Source organism: Pezoporus flaviventris, unplaced genomic scaffold (genome assembly GCF_033815535.1).
Source record: "Pezoporus flaviventris isolate CSIRO_AGI_PZ_B2104156 unplaced genomic scaffold, CSIRO_AGI_Pfla_v1 ptg000149l, whole genome shotgun sequence".
Lineage (NCBI taxonomy): Eukaryota > Metazoa > Chordata > Aves > Psittaciformes > Psittacidae > Pezoporus > Pezoporus flaviventris.
Genome location: NW_026892697.1, coordinates 64,106 through 86,258, shown reverse-complemented (window position 1 = coordinate 86,258; position 22,153 = coordinate 64,106). Strand labels below are relative to the sequence as shown.

Sequence of the window (22,153 nt, the reverse complement as noted above, 5' to 3'; positions counted from 1 at the left end):
TTGCCTTGCCTTGCCTTCCATTGCATTGCCTAGCCTTGCCTGGCCTGGCCTTGACTTGCCTTGCATTGCCTTGCCTGCCTTTCCTTGCCTGGCCTTGCCTGCCTTGCCTTGCCTGGCCTTGCCAGGCCTTGATTTGCCTTGCCTTGCTTTGCCATACCTTGCCATGCCTTGCCTTGCCTGGCCTTGCCAGGCCTTGATTTGCCTTGCCTTGCTTTGCCATACCTTGCCATGCCTTGCCTTGCCTTGCCTAATCTGGCCTGTCCTTGCCTGTCGTGGCCTGGTTTTGCCTTGCCTTGCCTTGCCTTGCCTTGACTTGGCTTGACTTGACTTGACTTGCATTTTATGGCCTGGACTTGCCATGCCTTGCTTGGCCTGGCCTTGCCTTGCTTTGCCTTGCCTTGCCTTGCCTTGCCTTGCCTTGCCTTACCTTGCCTTACCTTGCCTTGCATTGCTTTGCCTTGCTTTGCCTTGCCTTGCCTTGCTTGGATTGCCCTGTACTTGCATTGCATTTCCTTGCTGTCCTAGCCTTGTTTTTCCTTGACCTTCCGTGCCTTGCCTTGCCTTGCCTGGCCTAGCCTTTTCTGGCCTTGCCTTGCCTGTCCTTTCCTTGCATGGCCTGGCATGGCCTGCCCTGCCCTGGACTGGCCTGGCCTTTCTTGGCCTGACCTTTCCTGCCCTGGCCTTGGTTTGCTTTACGTTGCCTTGCTTTTTTTCTCATGGCCTTGGCATGACTGTCCTGGCCTGGCTTTTCCTTGCCTTTCCTTGCCTGGAATGGCCTTGCCTTGCCTTGCCGTGCCTGGCCTGGATTGCCTGGTATTTGCCTTGCCTGGCCTGTGCTGGCTTGGCTGTGTTTTGCCTTGACCTGCCTTGCTTTGCCTTTCCTTGCCTTGCCTTGCATGTCCTTGCCTTTTCTGGCCTTGCCTTGGCTGGCCTTTCCTTGCATGGCCTGACATGGCTTGTCCTGGCCTGGACTGACCTGGCCTTGCCTGGCCTGGACTGGCTTTGCCTTAAATTGCCTCGCCTTGGTTTGCCTGGTCTTGCCTTTTCTGGCTTGCCTGGCTTTGCCTTGCCTTGCTTTGCCTTGCCTTGCCTTGCCTTACCTTACCTTGCGTTACCTTCGATTTCACAGCCTTGCCCTGCCTGGCGTGGCCTGGCCTGGCCTTTCCTGGGCTTGCATTTCTTGTTTTGGCCTGCCCTCCGTTGGCCTTGCCTTGCATTGCCATGCCTTTCATTGCCTGGCCTGGCCTTGCCTTTCCCGGCCTTGTATTTCTTGCCTGGCCTGCCCTCCCCTGGCCTTGCCTTGCATTACATTGCCTTGCCTAGTCTGGCCTGGCCTGGCCTTGCCTTGCCTTGCCGTGATTTTCAAGGCCTTGCCTTGCCTGGCCTTGCCTGGCCTGGCCTAGCCTAGCCTGGCCTGGACTTGCATTGCCTGACCTTGCCATTTCTTGCCTGGCCTTGCCTGGCCTGGCCTGGTCTGGCCTGGTTTTGCATGAACTGGGCTGGCCTAGTCTGCCTGGCCTTGCCTGGCCTTGCCTGACCTTTCCTGGCCTTACCTGGCCTTGCATTGCCTGTCCTAGACTTACCTTGCATTGCCTTACCTTGCCTTGCCTTGACTGGCCTTGCCTCGCGTGGCCTGGCTTCTCCTGGCCAGGCCTTGCCTTGCCTGGCGTTGACTGGCCTGCCCTTCCCTTGCTTGCCTTGCCTGGCCCTGACTGGCCTGGCCTTGCCTTGCCTTGCCTAGCCTTGCATTTGCTTGCCTTGCCTTGCCTTACTTTGCCATGCCTTGCCTGCCCTGCCATGGCCTGGCCTGGCCTGGGCCTTCCTTGCCTGGCCTACCTGGCATTGCCTTGCCTGGCCTGCCCTGGCCTGGCCTTGCCCTGCCTGCCTTTGCCTGCCCTGGCCTTGCCTGGACTTGCATGTCCTCACCTGGCCTTGCCTGCCCTTACCTGCTCTTGCCTGGCCTGGGCTTGCATTTCCTATCATGGCGTGGCTTGGCGTTTCGTGGGCTGTCCTGGCCTTGACTTGCTTTCCCAACCTGGCCTTACCTGTCATTGACTGGACTTGCCTTGCATTGCCTTGTCTTGCTTGGCCTGGCCTGGACTGGCCTTGTGTGACGTGGCCTGGACTGGACTAGACTGGCCTTGCCCGGCCTGGCCTTGCCTGGCCTGGTTTTGCCTGGCTTTACTAGGCCTTGCATTGCCTGTCCTGGACTTCCCTTCCCTTGCCTTGCTTTGAGAACCTTGCCTTTGCTTGCCTTGCTTTTGCTTGCCTTGCCTTGTCTTGCCTTCCCTGCCCTGGCCTGGTCTGGACTAGCTTGGCCTGGCCTGACCTGGCCTGGGCATGCCTTGCCTGGCCTACCTGACCATTCCTTGCCTGGCCTGTGCTGACTTGCCCTTGCATTATCTGGCCTTGTTTTGGCAGTCCTGGTGTTGCCTGCCCTTGCCTGGCCTGGCCTGGCCTTGCTTGCCCTTGCCGGGCCTGGCCTTGTTTTGCCTTGCCTTGCCTTGCTTCCCTTGCCTTGCCTGTCCTTCACTGGCCTAGGCTTGCCTTGCTTTGAATTGCCTTGCCTTGCCTGTCCTTGCCTGTCCTGTCCGTGCCTTGCCTGGACTAGTTTTGCGTTGCCTTGCCTTGCCTTCTATTTCCTTGCCTTGCCTTTCTTTTCCTAGCCTTGCCTGGAATGGCTTTGACTTGCCTGGAATGGCCTTGCCTTGCCTTGCCTTGCCTTGCCTTGCCTTGCCTGTCCTTGCCTTCCCTGGCATTGCCTTGCCTGGCCTTCCATTGCATAGCTAGCATGGCCTGCACTGTTCTGGACTGGCCTGACCTTGGTTTGCCTTACATTGCCTTGCCTTGGTTTGACTGGCCTTGCCCTGTCTGGCCTGGCCTGGCCTGGTTTTGCCTTGCCTTGCCTTGTCTTTCGTTACCTTGCCTTGCCTACATTGCATTGCCTTGCCCTGCCTGGCCTGGCCTTGCCTTTCCCGGCCTTGCATTTTTTGGCCTGGCCTGCACTTCGTTGGCCTTGCCTTTCATTTCTTTGCCTTGCCTGGCATTTCCTGGCCTGCCCTGGCCGTGCATTGATTGCCTTTGCCTGGTCTGGCCTTGCCATGTCTGGCCTGGCATGGCCTTGCCTTTTTTTGTATGAACTGGCCTGGCATTGTCTGCCTGGCCTTGTCTTGCTTTGCCTTCCCTTGCCTTGCTTTGACTGGCCTTGCCTTGTGTTGCCTGCCCTGGTCTGGCCTGGCTTTGACTGGCCTTGCCTTGTGTTGCCTGCCCTGGCCTGGCCTGGCCTGGCCTTTCCTTGCCTTGCTTTGCTTTTCCTTGCCTGGCCTGGCCTGGCTTGCCTGGCTTTGCCTTTGCTTTCCTTGCCTTGCCTTGCCTTAGCTTGCCTTACCTTGCCTGACCTGCCTTGCCTTGCCTGGTGTGGCTTATCCTGGCCTGGGCTGGCCTGGACTTCCCTGGCCTTGCCTGCCCTGCCTGCCCTAGCCTCACCTGGCCTTGCCTGGACTTGCATGTCCTCGCCTGGCCTTACCTGCCTATGCTTGGCCTGGGCTTGCCTTGCCTTGCCTTATCTGACCTAACCTTGCCTGCATTGCCTGTCCTGGATGGGCCTTGCCTTGCTTTGCCCTGCCTTGTCTTGACTTGCCTTGCCTTGCCCTTCCTTGCCTTTCCTTGCCTTACCCTGCCTTACCCTGCCCTGCCCTGTCCTTCCCTGCCCATCCTGGCCTTGCCTTTCTTTGCCCATCCTGACCTTGCCTGGCCTTGTCCTACCTTGACTTGCTTTGCCTTGCCTTCCCTTGCCTTGCCCTGCCTTTCCCTGCACTGCATTGCCCTGCCTTTCATTTCCTTGCCTTGCCCTGCCTTGCCCTGCCCTGCCTTGTTTTGCCTTGCCTTGCTTTGCCCTGCTTTTCCTTGCCTTGCCTTACCTTGCCCTGCCTTGCCCTGCCCTGCCCTGCCCTCCTGGCCTTGCCTTGTCTTGCCTTGCCCTGCCTTGTCTTGCCCTGCCTGGCCTTGCCTTGCCTTCCTTGCCTTGCCCTGCCCTGCCTTGCCCTTCCTTGCCCTTCCTTGCAAAGCCATGCCATGCCCGTCCTGACATAGTCTTGCCTTGTCTTGCCTTGCCCTGCCCTGCCCTGCCGTCCCTGTCATGGCCTTGCTTTGCCTTGCACTGCCCTGCCCTGCCTATCCTGTACTGACCTTGCCTTGCCCGTCCTGTCCTTGCTTGCCTTCCCATGGTTTGCCCTGCCTTGTCTTGCCCTGCCCTTTCTGGATTTGCCTTGCCCGTGATGGCCTTGCCTTGTTCTGCCTTACCCAGGCTTGCCTGCCTTGCCCTTCCTTGCCTTGCCTTGCCTTGCCTTTCCCTGCCTTGCCCTGAACTGTCCTGTCTTGACTTGACTTGCCTTGCCCTGCTCTGCCCTGCCCCGCCATGCCCGTTCTGGCCTTTCCCTTGCTTTGCCTTGCCTTGCCTTGCCCTGCCCTGCCTGTTCTGGCTTTTGCCTTTCCTTGCCTTGACTGGCCATGCCTTGTCTTGCCCGTCCTGATCTTGCCTTGCCTTGCCTTGCCTGGCCCTGCCATGCCCTGCCCTGCCCTGCCCGGCCTGGTCTTGCCTTGCCTTGCCTTGCCTTGCCTTGCCCACTCCTCCCCTGCTCCTACAGCTGGGATGGCGCCATCTCATCTCCTGACAGCTTCTCCTCCCTTCACAGCACGCACCCACAATATGTTTCAAGCCAACACTAAAACAAGATTGCAAAGTCAAAGAACACGGAACTGCACGCAAAGAGCAGCCATGGGAGATGCAGCCTTCCAAGAGAGGGGTCTCCTCTGCACTGGTTACTGCAGGGCTCTCGCTCCTTAAATAGCCCACGCTCAGCATGGGGCCCCCGTCACAATGGGCAAATCCACAGCGACCGCCACGGGTTTGTGATGGCGGCAGCATCGTGCCCATGGCCACTGGGCAGTCAGGGGTGCTCCGGGAGTTGCTGCAGGGGAACCAGCCTCTGCCCAGCCGGCTCGGGGAGGTCCCTCACGGGCTGCTCTTCCTCAGTGCCTTTGGTCCGGAGGTGGAGCATGCGAGGGGTCACAGCTCAACGTGGGCCATGGAACAGGGCGTCACGGCCACCTACGAGAAGTGGAGAGGGACCGGCATTCGCCCAGCAGAGAATCGTGGAATCCCAGATTGGACTAGCTGGGCTGGAAGGGACCTTTAAGCTCACCCAGCTCCAACCCCCAAAGCCACAGGCTTCCACTAGAGCAGCTTGCTCCACGGCCCTGTGTCTCTGTGCACTCCCAGGGCATCCTGGGGATACCCCTAGAGAATCCCAGAGAATGCCTGCAGCACCTCCAGAGCACCCCATGGACCCAGTCAGAGCTCATGCATCACAATGACCTTGGGGACATGGAGACCACAGGGGTGGTTGATTCTGGAACTCCCCGTGTTCAGGTGTGTGAGGTCACAGAACCCCACAGAACCTCCAGCAGAGGCACCGGGAGACGACAGCTGCCCCACGGAACACAAGCTACCGGTGGAGGAGGCAAGAGCAGCTCCTCTGGTGGTTCCCGTCTTGGTGTCTCAGAGCCGGTGACTCCGGTGGACACAGGAGCGTGGAATGAGGTGGGTGGCGATGGTGATCTTGGGGTGCTGTCGGAGTTGCCAGAACACCTCAGGAGACTTTCCCAGAGTGGCTGCTTTGGACTTGGTATGTGAGTTGATCTGGCTGAGCCGGCAGTGGAGAGCTGTGGCTTCCGAGGCATGATTCTGGGATCTGCCCTCATTTCTTGCGGGGAGAACAAGGGCCTGTGGGGATGGGACAAGGGCAAAGGGCTTTAACATGACAGAGAGGGGAGATTGAGAGGTGATCTTAGGAAGTTGTTCCCTGTGAGGGTTGTGTGACAGTGGCTCAGTGTGGGTGATGGGCTAGATATAGTTAATAAAAATGGATCCAGGCATTATCACCCTGGTGTGGCTTAAGCCTTGAGAACAGTAAAGAAAACACCAGCTGGTAATGCCCTGGTTGGGCTTAAGAGCCTTTGGAATGGTAAAGAGAACAATGAAGCATCAAGATCAGTTAGCAAAACAAAGCAGGCCGTTTGCAAGATAAAGCAGGATGTGCTTTTCAGAAACAGACCAAAGGATTTAAATATCTGTAACCCTCAGGAGTTTCCCTGAATCGGGATGACAAGGAAGTAACAGAGTGGAAAGTTACTACTGAGAACTTAGTAGACTATAAAAGGGATACCAGATCCAAAATAAATGTCTTCAGATTTCGCCAGAACTGGAGTCTGTCTTTGATACACCACAACACAGGGTGCCCAGAGAAGCTGTGTCTGCCCCATGGCTGGCAGTGTTCAAAGCCAGGTTACACACAGGGGCTTGCAGCAAGCTGCTCTGGTGGAAGGTGTCCCTGCTCAGGGCAGGGGTTGGTGTGGATGAGCTCTAAGGTCCCTCTCAACCCAAACCAGGTGGCAGCCCATGATGCTGTGGGCTTGCTGGCAGGTGAGTGCTGGGCCTGGCTCTTGCCCTGGATTTTTGGCCACTGCAGTTTGTGTTGCATGTGAGGAGCGATGTGGGAAGAGGCTCTGTGCTGGCTGAGGTGACATGGTCATGCTGGGTCCTGGGCTTCCAACCCAGGAACCCTGTGGGCAGGGGCTGGGGCTTTGTCACTGCTGTCATTGCAAGCAGGGCATCCCCTATCCAAAGAGGTTCTGTTGTTCCTTGCTCCCTTCCCGCTTCTGCCTAGGTCACCTCGTATCTGCAGACCAGCACCACTGCCTGTAGCACCCTCAAAGTGAACCTCACCCCACCATCACCACAGGCCATGCCAAATGAAACTGGGGACCCAAAAGCCTGGACTGGTGCCACCCCTGCCCCAAACTGGAGATGCCCCAAAAGAGCTGCTCCCCCCCCCCCCCCCCCCCCAAAGACACCAGCCCCAAAATGCTCCTTGTAGCCCCCAAACCACACACCATGGGGCACGCCTATACCCCACCCATTGTGGCATCAGGGAACTGAGGTGAGGGGGGGGCAACCCCAGAGTAGGGGTGCCTAATTTGGGGTGTCCCCCCTAAAAGAGCCCCAGGCATGAGGTCTGGTGGGGGATGAGCTGGAGCACCTGCAGCAGGCACTGGGAGCACTGGGATACTGAAACCCCAGCAGTATCTGGGGCCATAGTGGCCTATATTGGTCTGTACTGGTGCAAACTGGTCCGTACTGCTCCATGCTGGGATGTGTAAATTTGCGGCCAATACCAAGTTGGGTGTGAGCGTTGATCTGCTGGTTTCTGCTTGGTTTCTGACATTGCTCAGGTGGAACTTTGACATCATGTAGTGCTTCCCACACTGCTGGTGCTGCTTCCCCTACCTCTATGAAGGAATCTCCTCTGATGAAGACATCATGTATATTATGGCACATTTTCACCTTGTGAGGAAGTGAGACCTTGTGTGGGTTTGTGGTGTTCATGGGAGGGAGCTGAGTCCCCTTCCAGCCCCAGGGCTACAATCCCAGGAGGAGATGCCTCAACCAACCAGGCTGAATCCCTTTCTTCAGCAGGGGTAAAGGACATCTCAGCCTCTCCTGGCCTAGCTGTCCTGTCTGATGATGGGACGAGAAAGAGGCTGCCCAAGGAAGTGGTTGTGTCACCATCCCTGAAAGTATATAAAAGACATGTTCTAAGGGACACGGTCAATGTGTTGTCTTGCCAGTGTTCGCTTAATGGTGGACACAATGTTCTTAAGGGTCTTTTCCAACCTAAATGATTCCAAGATTCTACAAAATCTTGTTGTTCAGAACAAACTCCATCTCTCATCAGAGAAATGGCACTGCAGGAAGGCAGTGTGTCTGCAACTAGGGGAGGGACCATCAGTGCTTGCTTCAGGCTGTTTCCCATGGTGTTTCCCTGGAGCCCCAGGGAGCCCTGGAAGGAGCCCGGGGGGGCAGAGGCAGAGCCACCTTGGGCTGGGCCTCTGCAGCTGAGCTGGGACCGAGGGGAGACCTGCGAGACACAGGGAGCTTAAAGGCACTTGGCAGTGGAGGATGCTGAGGAGGAGGAGGAGGAACCTTCTGAAGGAGAAACCTTCCCAGCCCTGTTTGTGGTAAGGCACTGGGTGCAGGGCAATGCAGCTGCAGTTTCTCTCTGTGTAGATAAGGAGGAGGATGTGCTCCAGAGCAGGGCTTCCCCTGCACCATGCAGGGACAGGACAAGGCAGGTCCCTTGTGCCGGGGCTGGCTGCAGGGTGTGAATGTGGGTGTGCAGCCAGGGGTGCCCAGCACTGTCCTTGCAGCAGGGTCCCTGCAGCCCAAAGGCTGTGTGCAGGGGCAGGGACTCTGCTGCCTGCCAGGGTCAGCACTCGGCCTGCCCGGGAGCTCCCCATGGAGCTCAGGGGGAGCTGAGGGGAAAGGAGAAACCCCTGGCAGGGAAGGGAAGTGCTGGGTGGGTGACGCTGCTCCAATCTGCCGTCAGTCTGAGCACTTCTTCAGAGGGTCCCTCTGAAAGACACTGAGGCATCATTTACCTGCTAAGGAAGGATGCTGAGCTTTGATGTTTTTCCCTCTTGGTGGGCAGGTTGGGCAGTGGGAGCTGGGAATTTTCTTCTCTGCTTTGGGGGAGGCATCAAGAGTCTTGAGAGGGCTTGTGTGAGCTGCTCCTGAGCCCCTGCACAGGCAAAGATGCCCCTGGGCAGAGTCCTGCTGCCGGGAGGGGTGTGCAGGGCAGAGCTGAGCACACAGCCCATGGCATGGGCTCTGGGAGCACTGAGAGGGAGCAGAGCTGGGCACAGAGCAGCAGCTCCTGGCAGGGACAGCTCCAGGCAGCAGTGATATGGATGGGCAGGGAGTGGGGGGAAAGTGCAGCCCAGCCCTGGGGAGGGTGCGTTCAGGCAGCTCACTTGGGGTCTGGCACTGGAGGTGGCTGCTGGCCGTGCTCTGCTGCCCACAGCCCTTTGCTTCTCAGCGTGAGAGCTCTGTGGACTGTCCTTTGAAACCGTTCTCCCCTGGTCTCAGCACAGGACAGATATTTCTTGGGCATTTAAGATCAATGTGTGTGAAGGCATCTTAGAGGCAGTGCAAGTGTAAGCAGAGGGCAAATGGGAAAGCATTGATGGACACTGAAGCTCTCTAGGCTATGTACTAAGCTGCAAAGAACTGAGGCTTTTTGCCTGATGCAATGCTCTTCTGATTGTATGTATGAAGAAAGCCCAGCAGTATAATGCCATCACTGGAGATGACACTGAGCCTCTCCTGTGCTCAGTCGTGTGTAAACTGAACTTCTGTATCTGACATCCCTCCTGTCCTAACCTGTCACTGCCTTTTTCTCCTCGGACACTGCCCCATGCCCAGAGGCAGCAGATGTCCAACGGCAGCTCCATCACCCAGTTCCTGCTCCTGCCATTCGCAGCCACGCGGGAGCTGCAGCTCTGCCACTTCTGGCTCTTCCTGGGCATCTCCCTGGCTGCGCTCCTGGGCAACGGCCTCATCATCACCAGCACAGCCTGCGACCAGCGCCTCCACACCCCCATGTACTTCTTCCTCCTCAACCTCTCCCTGCTGGACCTGGGCTACATCTCCACCACTGTCCCCAAATCCATGGCCAATTCCCTCTGGAACACCAGGGCCATCTCCTACACAGGTTGTGTTGCACAGCTCTTTTTCTTTGCCTTTTTCATTTCAGCAGAGTATTTTCTCCTCACTGTCATGTCCTACGACCGCTACGTGGCCATCTGCAAGCCCCTGCACTATGGGACCCTCCTGGGCAGCAGAGCTTGTGTCCACATGGCAGCAGCTGCCTGGGGCACTGGCTTTCTCACTGCTCTGCTGCACACGGCCAATACATTTTCACTGCCCCTATGCCAAGGCAATGCTGTGGAGCAGTTCTTCTGTGAAATCCCCCAGATCCTCAAGCTCTCCTATTCACACTCCTACCTCAGGGAAGTTGGGCTTCTTGTGGTTGCTGCCCTGATTGTGGTTGGCTGTTTTGTTTTTATTGTGGGGTCCTATGTGCAGATCTTCAGGGCTGTGCTGAGGATGCCCTCTGAGCAGGGACGCCACAAAGCCTTTTCCACGTGCCTCCCTCACCTGGCTGTGCTTTCCCTGCTTTTCAGCACTGGCACACTTGTCCACCTGAAGCCCCCCTCCATCTCCTCCCCATCCCTGGATCTGGTGGTGTCAGTGCTGTACTCGGTGGTGCCTCCAGCAGTGAACCCCCTCATCTACAGCCTGAGGAACCAGGAGCTAAAGAATGCTGTGAGGAAGCTGGTGACCAGATGTGTTTCAGCAGATACACGCTGCTAGCTTTACCCTGGAAAGGGCTTCCAGTGTAGGTCATGACAGGCCATGTCTGTCTTTCCTGCTTTACATTTGTTTTCCTATTTCAATCTGTGATGATGTTGTCTTCATAGAAATGTCAGTTTTCATCTCCTAATTAAGTAGCCACTCGTGTTGTGTTACCCACACTTTGTGTCACTCTGGTCTCCGATTGTATTTAAGGGAAATAAATGATCCTGCAGCAACTTCTTCTCTGTGATACGTTCTCACATGGCAGGAATGAAGGGGAATGAAAGCAGCTTTCTGGCTGCTCCAGCTGTGGGATGGCTGCTCTGTGCCTGCAGCAGGAAGAGCTCTTGGGGAGCCCAATGAATGGGGCTGTTGTGCTGGTGTGGGGAGATGGGATGGCATGGGGGGGGGGGGGGGGGGTCAGAGCTCTCAGGGTGTCCTGGGCAGGAGAGCAGGGGACACAGGGGTCCCTGCAGGGGACTGCTCTGCAATGGCCCAGGCTGGGGCTGCCTGGCTGAGAACAGCCCATGGGAAAGGTCTGGGTGGGCAGGAGCTGGACAGGAGGCAGCGTGTGCCCTGGCAGCAAGGGAGGACAGCAGCATCGCGGGCTGTATGAGCAGGAGCACGGTAGGAGAACAAGGGAAGGGATGATCTGGAATCCTCCATCCAGGTTTCAGATCCCCAGTTCAAGAGTGGGTTTAGTAATGGGCCCTCAGGTCAGGAGATACTGGAGCACGGTGCCTGTGAGGAGAGTCTGGGGGAGCTGGACTTTTCCAGCCTGGAGAAGGGAAGGCTGATGGTGACCTGAGATCTTGGGAAGGGAAGGCTGTTGGGGACTGGCTGCCTGTACTGGCAAGGAGGACATGGAGAATACAGAGCAAGGCTCCTCACCATGGTGCCTGGTGGGAGGACAAAAGGCAGTGGGGGACAGTGACAGAGGAGAGGTTCAGCCAGGACAGAAGAAAACCTTGCTCCCATCGGCTCAGGCAAGTGCTGCATCAGGTCACCCAGAGAGGCTGTGCAGTCTCTGGCCTTGGGGATTTCCAACTCAGCCTGAATCAAGCCTTGAACCACTTGCTCTTACCCTCTTCATGATGGGTTGGACTTGAGACCTCCTGGGGTCCCTTCCAACCTCTGTTCACTTCTGATCCTACAATGATGGGCTTAGGAAAGGTCACAAAGATGCTCTAAGGGCTGGAGAACGTCTCCAATGGAAACGGACTGAGAGATGTGGGTGTTCAACCTGGAGAAGAGAAGGCTCCAGGGAGATATCTTAGCAATCTCTCCATATCTAAGCAGGGCCTACAAGAAATGTGGAGAGGGGTTTTTGCAAGGGCCTGCAGTGACAGAACAAGGGGGAATGGCTTTAAGCTGAAAAAAGGAAGATTCAGCTTGGACATTCAGATGAAGTTGTTCCCTTTGAGAGTGGTGCGACACTGGCACAGGGTGCCCAGAGAAGCTGTGTCTGCCCCATCCCTGGCAGTGGTCAAGGCCAGGTTGGATGGGAGTCAGCTTTGTTCTGAAGCAGTGCTTTGTCCACCTCTGATGCTCAGAAGGGATGGCAGATGAAATCCAACTTCATTGTAAAGTTCACTACTTGTACTCATGACTTGAGTGAGTCTGGGCTGCACAAGAGAGGCTCAGCATGGCCTTAGAGTCATTTGGACTGTGCTATGTATTTACTGGCATAACACTTTTTGGTGGGGGACGGGACTATAAAACATTCTTTGTATGACATAAAATCAGAACAATATTGAAACAGGGAGAAGTTCTCAGCTCCTTATAGCTTAGTGCAGAGCAAGGAGGGCTGCAGCGTCCATCAGTCCTTTCCCATTTGCCCTGTGCTTACAACACTTGTATATGATGCCTTCACACGCAAATTGATCTTAAGAAACCCCACAAACACCTGTCCTGTGCTGAAAGCAGGGCAGCACGGTTTCAAAGAGAAGATCACAGAGTTCTCATGGAGAGAAGCAAAGGGCTGTGGGCAGCAGAGCACGGCCAGCAGCCACCTCCAGTGCCAGACCCCAAGTGAGCTGCCTGAACGCACCCTCCCCAGGGCTGGGCTGCACTTTCAACCCATTCCCTGCCCATCCATATCTCTGCTGCCTGGAGCTGTCCCTGCCAGGAGCTGCTGCTCTGCGCCCAGCTCTGCTCCCTCTCAGTGCTCCCAGAGCCCATGCCATGGGCTGTGTGCTCAGCTCTGCCCTGCACACCTCTCCCAGCAGCAGGGCTCTGCCCAGGGGCTTCTCTGCCTCTGCAGGAACCTCACACCTGGCACTCAATGGATCCATCAATGGTGAATAGAGAAACATGGTCAGCCCCTGAGGAAAGCCTTGAGAGCTTCTTAACTCTTCAGTTAGTTACTGGTGGCAATGAGCAGTGTGTAGGGAGGTGAGAGAGAGTGGAGGGAAGTCAGCAAGAAGCAAGGTGATGGTTCAGGGCTTTAACAAATCCTTACAAGCAGGACAGAGCCCAGCAATGGAGAGCAGTTCGTGCCTGTAGGTGGAGGAGGAGTAGGTGTTCCTGGAGTGTGGCTGGCGGCTCTGGACAAACCAGAGGCTATCTGAGAACTCTCCTTCATGGGAACATGCCTCAGCGTGGCACATGGGGAATGCCCACTGCTGGGGATGCCTGAACGCTGCTCATCATGCCCCATGAGCCCACCTTCCTGTCTCCCTCTCCTGCACTACCCAAACTTGCCTGGAATGCAGGATCCATCCCTGAGCCTGGGGATTGCAGGAACCTCCTGCAGTGAGAAGTCGCTGCTGCAGGGGAGGTGCAAAGCTTCTGTGAGACACTTGTGAGTGCTGGCAGAGAGTGGGGTGTGTGCAGCAGAGAGGGTGCTACAAGCAGGAAGCTGTCCCAGATGAGGTGCCCTGTCCGCAGAGCATGGGGTACCTTGCACCCTTTTGTGTCTTCCCAATTAGTTCTCAATCCAGACCATTGTCTTTTCCCACTGCTCTCCCATGGTGATTAGTTCTCTAGACTGATGGCATCACCCATTCCTCTAGAAGGCCTCTTTAGATCAGCTTGCAGAGGGGTATTCACTCCACCTGATGAACTGACACTGTAGTAGCAGCCTACAACTACTTGAAATGTGGCTGCAGAGATGATGGAGGTTTTCTTGCTAGCAGGAAGAGAAGGAAACCTCTGCAAAGTGCAGCCTGGAAGGTTCAGAATCGAAGTTAGGAAAGAAATGTCTCTCAAAAGGTGGACTTGTGGTGCAAGAGGTCACCCAGAGGAAGTCTGGCTCAGCCCATGGCTTTGTGTCTCAAGGAACAGACAGCGATGGGTGCAGAGATGGGACTGAAGGTACAGAAATGCCAGGTGAGAGCTAGGTGGGAAAGCAAGGTGGGGGTCAACAGCCTGAAGGGAAAGAGGTGCAGGCATGGGCCAGTGTAGGACAGCCTGCAGCAGAGATGACAGGGTTCTGGCATGGCTGAAAGGCCCAAAAGAACAAAAGGCCTCTGTGTCCTGGGCTATGGCAGTTGCCTCTTTCATCAAGGCCTATGAGGAGAACTTCCATTCTCAGGGTTTCAGGCTCTGCTTCTCCAAGGGCTGTGGTCAGGACTTGGCCTTTCTGCATCATCAAACAAACCAAGGGTTTTCTCACCATCAGACACCTGCACTTTGCCTTTGTTTCCCTGTAATCACAGCTTCCAGTTACTTGCTTTAACGAGTCCCTGGGGAGACTTTGTCAGCAACAGCCCTCAGTGGGGCCCATTAATGCTGAAGGGACTTGGGGCTTTGTTTCTGACTTGGACATCTTGAGAGGTTTCCTCAGTCTCCTCTCAGCCCCTGAGGTTCACGGACTCAGCCAAATACACCATGGGACTCATTAAACCCTGATGAGCCATGTCTCACCGTGTAGTTTTTGTCAAGTCTTCCAGATTGTCTTCCAGGGAACTGGGGAGGTTTCTGAGTGCAGGAAGATTACAAAGGGCATCTGATAGAAGTTATTTGAAAGGGTTATTTGAAACGAAAATCTACGAAAGATGGGAGGAATGAAGGACGCGGCAGTGCAGTTACAGGGGAAGATCGGCATTCCTTTGGGATCCCCCTTGTGAAAGGCCATTGGATTGGCAGAGGTCTCTTGGGAGGGAGGACAAGGACATGTTGCAGTTACCTTTGATAAAGGTGCCAAGGGCAACCCAGGGGAACCCAGGCTGTACAAGCTGCCTTTGGTGAGGCGTGTGCCAGCATCAGAGTCCTCTTGGGTGACACCTCTGGGCACCTAAATGCCGTCCGAAGGGTAACTGCTGCCTGGCCAAGCTGAGAGCCTGCAGTTGTGCGTGAGGAGGCAAAGAGTGGATGTGGTTTCCCTCAGCTTCAGCACAGCTCTTGGCACGGTCTCCCTCAATGCTGCTGTACCCAAGGGAAGCCATTGCAGCCTGGGTGGGTGGACAAAGAGGAGGGTGAAGCACTTGTGTCAGCAGAACCAGCTCCAACAGTTGAGGAGCCACCAGGGACATCCCAGGCACCAGGAGATGCAGGTGCCTGCTCCAGGGCTGTCACCTCCGCAGCCACCACGACTCCACAAGGAGCAGCATCAGCCAGGGCCCTTCTTCTGCCCCAGTACCCGCAGAGCCAGCAGTGCCGCCATGAGTCAGGAATGTTGGGCACTGGGTCCCCAGGTGAGGGCAGACCAGGTCGACAACACCGCAGCGGCAGCAGGAGGCCAGAGAGACGCTGCTGCTGCACTGCACGGCTCTGCGTGTGCAAGGTGATCTCAGAGAAAACTCCAGGAACAAACTCACCACCAAAGTTTTCAAGCTGACAAGCAGGTATTCTTTATTGCGGCGCCGGCAGACACGGGGGATAGCTCCTCCTAATGTGTGTCCCCCAGTTGCCACACAAGCCGTCCTTTCATAGTCCCTGGGCATGCATACATATTCATGAGGCTACGTATGGATTACATCATTTTCCAGAAAGTTCCCCGCATGCGTACAGAATTGTGGGGGTGGTCTCTGAGGGTTGTTTACTTCCTCCAACGATCTTCATCACTTCTGGCAGCTTTGAAGCACACACAGTAGATGCTCATACCAACTTCTTTGGTTTGTTTACACCACAGACATAACAATCCTCCTGTCCTTCTACTTATCAATTAGTTTAACTGCAGCCCATCCTGGACACCTGCCATTCCCAGATACCCCTTATCCCTGTCTCCTGTTCTTCTAGCCTGTTTTTCTTACACTCATTTTGTACTAAGGTCATAAGGGCCTAAAACTACGTCAGCTATAATGGTTTATCTTACATGAGAAAGAATTCTCAGCCTGTTCTCTAGCCGCAGTCTGGTTTTTTTTATGTGTATCATGCACCTCAGTAATTTTCCATTGCTACTGTTACAAAGCCATCAAACAACATTACTTAAAACTGATTCTAAAGGTATATATATTTCATTTTGTAATGTTTTGCCTCCCCCCTTGTCTCAAATTCCCCCTTTTTCTGTCCTTTTGCAAATTCTTTTGCAACATTTTTTATATTACCATTACCATCTAAAGACTTTTTGAAATAATTTCCCATTTCTACTTGGTGCTTAATTTCGTTCCTTTGCCAATCGTCATAACTGATCATAGACCATTTACAACAGCAGAGGGAACATTGTATCATACCACAAGTAATCAATATTAAAACAAATAACATCAATATTCCTCAACCAGGAGAGGTTCAGGTAACCATGAAGTTATTTTTTTCCATATTTCTTCAAAACCCCAGGAGGTGTCATCCATGGCCATTTCATGAAATATCTTAGTTTGTTTCCAAATCTCCTCCAGATCTGTTTCGATTCTGCCACTTCAGTCTGTATAGGAACAACAGCTTTCATTGATTATGGAAGAAACCCCTCCTTGTCCTGCCAGTAACATGTCTAGAGCTATTCAGTTTTGTAATACCACTTTAGACAGGCTGGTTATCTCTTGTTGTTCTGCCTGAATTATATCAATGTTTTTACTTTCCATTTCCTCTATGGTTGCTGAGATATTTACAATTGCCTTCTCTAATTCACTTACTCCCAAAGATGGAATTAGCCCTCTTACAAAACTATGAAATGCAGTGTGCCATTCAATAATCGGGTTAAACCCTCTCTTAATCCGTTTAGCAAAACTTCTAATCCAGGTCCCAGAAGGATACCTGTTGATAATAGTAAAATTGGGTATTACAGCACCTAAGGTGCATGCCTCCTTCCAGCTGGGGGGCAGAGTCTTATAAGCATTTTCTCCACATAACCAGTACCTTTAGGAACAGGCCATCACTGAACTACAATACCATCTATATTAATAGCACGATCGCAATTTGAATGGTGACCTACATCTGTGGCATTGAAACAAGCATGATCTCCTACCCTGGTTCCTGGTGTAATACATCTTTGTGCACAGGTGTAATGTTTATTACCTGGATTAGGATTAACTATTCCAAAGTTTAACCTTTCCTTCGAATACAGATTGCTAGTGTTCACCCACAAATTTGTCCATGAGGCAGTGTTTGGAATTGGAACTCCAATTAATGGGAGATCCAGGCTTTCTCCTGATTTAGGCAACTGTGCACACACCCAATAGTCAGTACGATTAAAAACATTAGTAATATTCTGCACTAACTTCAGGTGTAAGTTCTGGTCCCAAGCTTGTGCTCCAGTTATCATATGAGTCCAAATTATGACCGACGCAATTTCATACGTAAGGGTCCTGAAGGTTCGATCCGCCATGTCTTCTCTGGCTCTGGTGCTTTCTTAATTCTTGAATGATGTATCCAAGCAGGTTGTTCCTTTATCTTCACTGCTGTAAAGGTGGTCAGTAATATTGTAGGGGAGTCGTAGAAGAGTCATAGTGTGGTAGAGGAGGCATAGAGGAGTCAGATGGCTAACAGACGGCTCATAGAGCAATCTTAGGAGTCATAGTAGAGTCACAATGGGGGTCATAGAGGGGTCATAGAGGCATCATAGTGGCATCATAGAGGAGTCATAGAGGTGTCTTAGGGGAGTCATAGAGGAGTCATAGAGGTGTCATAGAGGAGTCCTAGAGAAGTCATACAGGAGTCCTGGATGAGTCATAGAGAGGTCATAGAGCAGTCGTAGAGGAGTCATGGAGGGGTCATAGAGGACTCATAGATGGGTCATTGAGTGGTCATAGAGGAGTCACAGAGGGGTCATGGAGAAGTCATAGAGGAGTCATAGAGGTGTCATGGAGGATTCATGGAGGAGTCATAGAGGAGTCATGAAGGAGTCATACAGGAGTCTGAGAGGAGTCTTGATGTCAAAAGTCACAGAGATGTCATCGAGAAGTCATAGAGCAGTCATACAGCAGTAACAATGTAGTCATAGAGGAGTCATGGACGAGTCATAGAGGAGTCATAGTGACATAGAGGAGTCACAGAGGTGTCATAGAGGTGTCCTAGAAAAGTCAGAGAGGAGTCACAGAGGAATCAGAGAGTCATAGGGCAGTCATAGAGAAGTCATAGAGTCATAGAAGAGTCACAGAGGCTTCATAGAGGTTTCATAGAGGAGTCATAGAGGAGTCATAGACGGGTCATAGAGGCGTCACAGAGGCATCATAGAGGTGTCATAGAAAAGTCATCCTGTCCAAGACTCATAGAGGATTCGGAGAGGAGTCATAGAGTCATAGAGTCATGGAGGTGTCATAGAGGACTCATAGAGGAGTCGTAGAGGAGTCATAGAGGAGTCATAGTGTTATAGAGGAGTCATAGAGGAGTCATAGAAGAGTCAGGGGCTCATTGACGACTCAGAGGAGTCATAATAGTCATAGTGGAGTCAGAGGGGTCATAGATGCGTCATAGAAGCATCATAGATGTGTCATAGAGGAGTCATAAAGGTTTCATAGAGTTATAGAGGAGACATTCAGGAATCATAGGGGAGTCATAAAAGAGTCATAGAAGAGTCATAGAGGAGTCATAGAGGAGTCAGAGGAGTCAGAGGAGTCATAGAGGACTCATAGAGGGGTCATAGAGAAGTCATAGAGGAGTCATAGAGGAGTCATAGAGGAGTCATAGAGGAGTCATACTGTCCTAGAGTCAAAGAGGGGTCATAGAAGTGTCATAGTGTCATAGAGTCATAGGGGTGTCATAGAGGAGTCATAGAGCAGTCAAATATCAGTCATAGAGGAGTCATAAAGGAGTCATAGAGGAGTCATAGAGCAGTCAAATATCAGTCATAGAGGAGTCATAAAGGAGTCATAGAGGAGTCATACAGCATTCACAGGGGAGTCATAGAGAGTCATAGAGAAGTCATAGAAGAGTCATGGAGGAATCATGGAGGTGTCATAGAGGAGTTATAGAGGAGCCATTGTGTCATAAGGGCATAGCGGAGTCATAGACAGGTCGTAGAGAAGTCATAGAAGTTTCATTTAGTGGTCCTAGAGGAGTCATAGAGGGGTCATGGAGGAGTCATAGAGAAGTCATAAATTCATACATGTGTCATAGAGGAATCAGAGAGGAGTCACAGGAGTCATAGAGTAGTCGGAGAAGTCATAGTGGAGACATAGAGGAGTCATAGAGTAGTCATAGAGGTGTCATAGAGGAGTCATATAAGAGTCATGGAAGAGTCATAGAGGAGTCATAGAGGAGTTATATTGGAGTCATAATGGAGTCATAGAGAAGTCATGGAATAGTCATGGAGGAGTCATGGAAGAGTCATAGAGAAGTCATAGCGGAGTCATAGGCGTGTCATAGGGGACTCATAGAGGAGTCATAGGGGAGTCATGGAGGAGTTGTAGATGAGTCATAGAGGAGTCATACTGGAGTCATAGAAGAGTCCTAGGGGACTCATAGAGGAGTCCTAGAGGAGTCAAAGAAGATTCTTAGAGGCATCTTAGAGGAGTCATATAGGATTATTAGAGGGTTCATTGAATAGTCACAGATGAGTCATAGAGGATTTATAGTGGAGTTATAGTGGAGTCATAGTGGAGTCATAGAGGAGTCATAGAATGGTCAAAGTGGAGTCATAGAGGAATCATAGAGGATTCAGAGAGGAGTCAGAGAGGAGTCAGAGAGTCATAGAGGTGTCACAGAGTCACAGATGTGTCATAGAGGCGTTATGGAGGAGTTAAGGAGGATTCATAGATGAGTCGTGGTGGAGTCATAATGAAATCATAGAGGAGTCATATTGGATTCATACAGGAGTCATAGAATAGTCAAAGAGGAATCATAGAGGAGTCAGAGAGGAGTAAGAGAGGAGTCAGAAAAGAGTCAGAGATTCACAGAGGAGTCATAGAGTCATAGATGTGTCATAGAGGAGCCTTGGAGGAATCAGGAAGGAGTCATAGTGGAGTAATAGAGGAGTCGTATAGCTTTCATGGAGGAGTCATAGAGGGGTCATGGAGGAGTCATAGAGGGGTCATGGAGGAGTCATAGAGGAGTCATGGAGGAATCATAGAGGAGTCATAGAGGAGTTGGAGGCATCATAGATTCATAGATGTGTCATAGAGGAGTCATTGTGTCATAAAGTCATAGAGGTTTTATGCAGGAGTCATTGAGGGGTCGTAGCAGAGTCATAGAATGGTCATTCTGTGGTCATAGAGGAGTCATAGATAGGTCGTAGAGAAGTCATAGGGGTGCCTTAGAGGAGTCATAGAGGATTCTTAGAGGAGTCTTAGAGGAGTCATATTGGAGTCAGAGAGGAGTCATAGAGGAGTCGTAGAGGAGTCGCAGATTACTCACAGAGAAGTAGAGGAGTGGAAGAGGAATTGTAGATTAGTCATAGAGGTGTCAGAGGATTCATAGAGAAGTCATAAGGGAGTCATAGATTCATAGATGTGTTGTAGAGCATTCATCGAAGTGTCATAGAGGAGTCATTGCCTAAAGTCATAGAGGATTCATACAGGAGTGATAGAGGAGTCATAGAGGAGTCATAGAGAAGTCATAGAGGAATCATAGAGAAGTCATAGAGGAGTCAGAGAGTCAATAAGGTGTCAGAGCAGTCAATAAGGAGTCCTACAGGAGTCATAGAGGAGTTGTGGAGGAGTCATAGAGGAGTCATAGAGGAGTCATAGAGGAGTTGGAGAGTAGACATAGTATCACAGAGTTATAGGGGTGTCATAGAGGAGACAGAGGACTCAAAGAGGATTCATAGAGGAGTCATAGTGTCTTAGAGGAGTCAGAGAGGAGTCAGAGAGGCATCAGAGAGGTGTCCTAGAGGAGTGCTAGAGGAATCCTAGAAAAGTCCTAGTGGAGTCTTAGAGGAGTCCTAGAGGAGTCATGGAGGGGTTATTGGGTGTTCATAGAGGAGTCTTAGATGAGTCATGGAGGATTCATAGAGGAGTCTTAGAGGGGTCATGGAGGAGTCATAGGGGCATCTTAGGATGGTCATAGAGCAATCATAGTGGAGTCATAGAGGAGTAATAGAGTCAAAGAGGAGTCATAGGGGGGTCATAGAGGAGTCATAGAGGAGTCATAGAGTAGTCATAGAGGATTCATAGAGGAGTCATAGTGTCATAGTCATAGAGGAATCGTAGAGAACTCGTAGAAGAGTCATAGAGGAGTCATAGGGGAGTCATGGATTCATAGATGTGTCATAGAGCATTCATAGATGTGTCATAGAGGAGTCATAGGGGAGTCATAGATTCATAGATGTGTCACAGAGCATTCATAGCGATGTCATAGAGGAGTCATAGAGTAGTCATTGTTCCATGAAGTCATAGAGGATTCATACAGGAGTCATAGAGGAGTCATAGAGGAGTCACAGAGGAGTCAATAAGGTGTCAGAGCAGTCAATAAGGAGTCCTACAGGAGTCATAGGGGAGTCATGGAGGAGTCATGGAGGAGTCATAGAGGAGTCATAGAGGAGTAATGGAGGTGTCATAGGGGAGTCAGAGAGTAGTCATAGTATCATAGAGTCATAGGGGTATCATAGAGGAGACAGAGGACTCAAAGAGGATTCATAGAGGAGTCATAGTGTCGTATAGGAGTCACAGAGGAGTCATTGAGTAGTCACAGAGGAGTCATAGGGGAGTCATAGCAAAGTCATAGCCGAATCATAGAGGAGTCATAGTGGAGTCATAGAGATGTCGTAGAGGAGTCCTAGCGGAGTCATAGAGGAGTCCTAGAGGAGTCATAGAAGAGTCTAAGGGCAGTCATATAGGTGCCACAGAGGAATCATAGAGTAGTCATAGTGGAGTCAGACTGGAGTCATAGTGGAGTCCTAGAAGTGTCATAGAGGAGTCATAGCGGAGTCCTAGAGGAGTCATAGAAGAGTCATAGTGGAGTTTTAGTGGAGTCATAGAGGTGTCATAGGGGAGTCCTAGAGGAATCCTAGAATAGTCCTAACGGAATCATAGATGACTCATAGAGGAGTGTTAGAGGAGTTCTAGGGGAGTCATAGACGAGTCACAGAGGAGTCATAGAGTCAAAGATGAGTCATAGTGGAATCACAGAGGAGTCATTAAGGAGTCAGAGAAGTGTAACAGAGGAGTCACAGAGGAGTCACGGAGGAGTCCTTGAGGAGTCATAGTGTCATAGAGAAGTCATAGAGGAGTGAAAGAGGAGTCAATGAGGGATCAGAGAGGAGTCAGAGAAGAGTCATAGAGGATTCATAGAGTTGTCATACAGGGGTCACAGTGGAGTCACAGTGCAATCACATTATAGTTATAGAGGTGTCATAGAGGCGTCCAAGAGTAGTCACAGAGATGTCATGGAGGAGTCACAGTGTCATGGATATGTCATACAGATGTCCTAGAGGAGTCCAAGAGGAGTCCTAGAGGAGTCCTAGTGGAGTCATATTGGAGTCAAAGTGTAGTCATAGTGGAGTCAAACAAGAATCACAGTTCAGTCATAGAGGAGTCATAGAGGTGTCACAGAGGAATCATAGAGTTACAGAACAGTCTTAGAAGGAGTCATAGAGGAGTCTTAGAGGAGTCAAAGAGGAGTCATAGTGGAGTCAAACAGGAGTCA

At 52.1% G+C, this 22,153-nt stretch overlaps 1 protein-coding gene across 1 annotated transcript; it reads left to right on the top strand.

Annotated features, from left to right (window-relative positions):
- Positions 1-7,077: 7,077 nt before the first annotated feature.
- On the top strand, positions 7,078-10,186 carry LOC133283023 (olfactory receptor 14C36-like; the record flags this gene model as incomplete). The annotated part of the gene is made up of 2 exons (XM_061479455.1): positions 7,078-7,638; positions 9,381-10,186. A coding segment is annotated over exon 2 (687 nt), but the record flags the coding sequence as incomplete, so codon positions are not given.
- Positions 10,187-22,153: the final 11,967 nt, after the last annotated feature.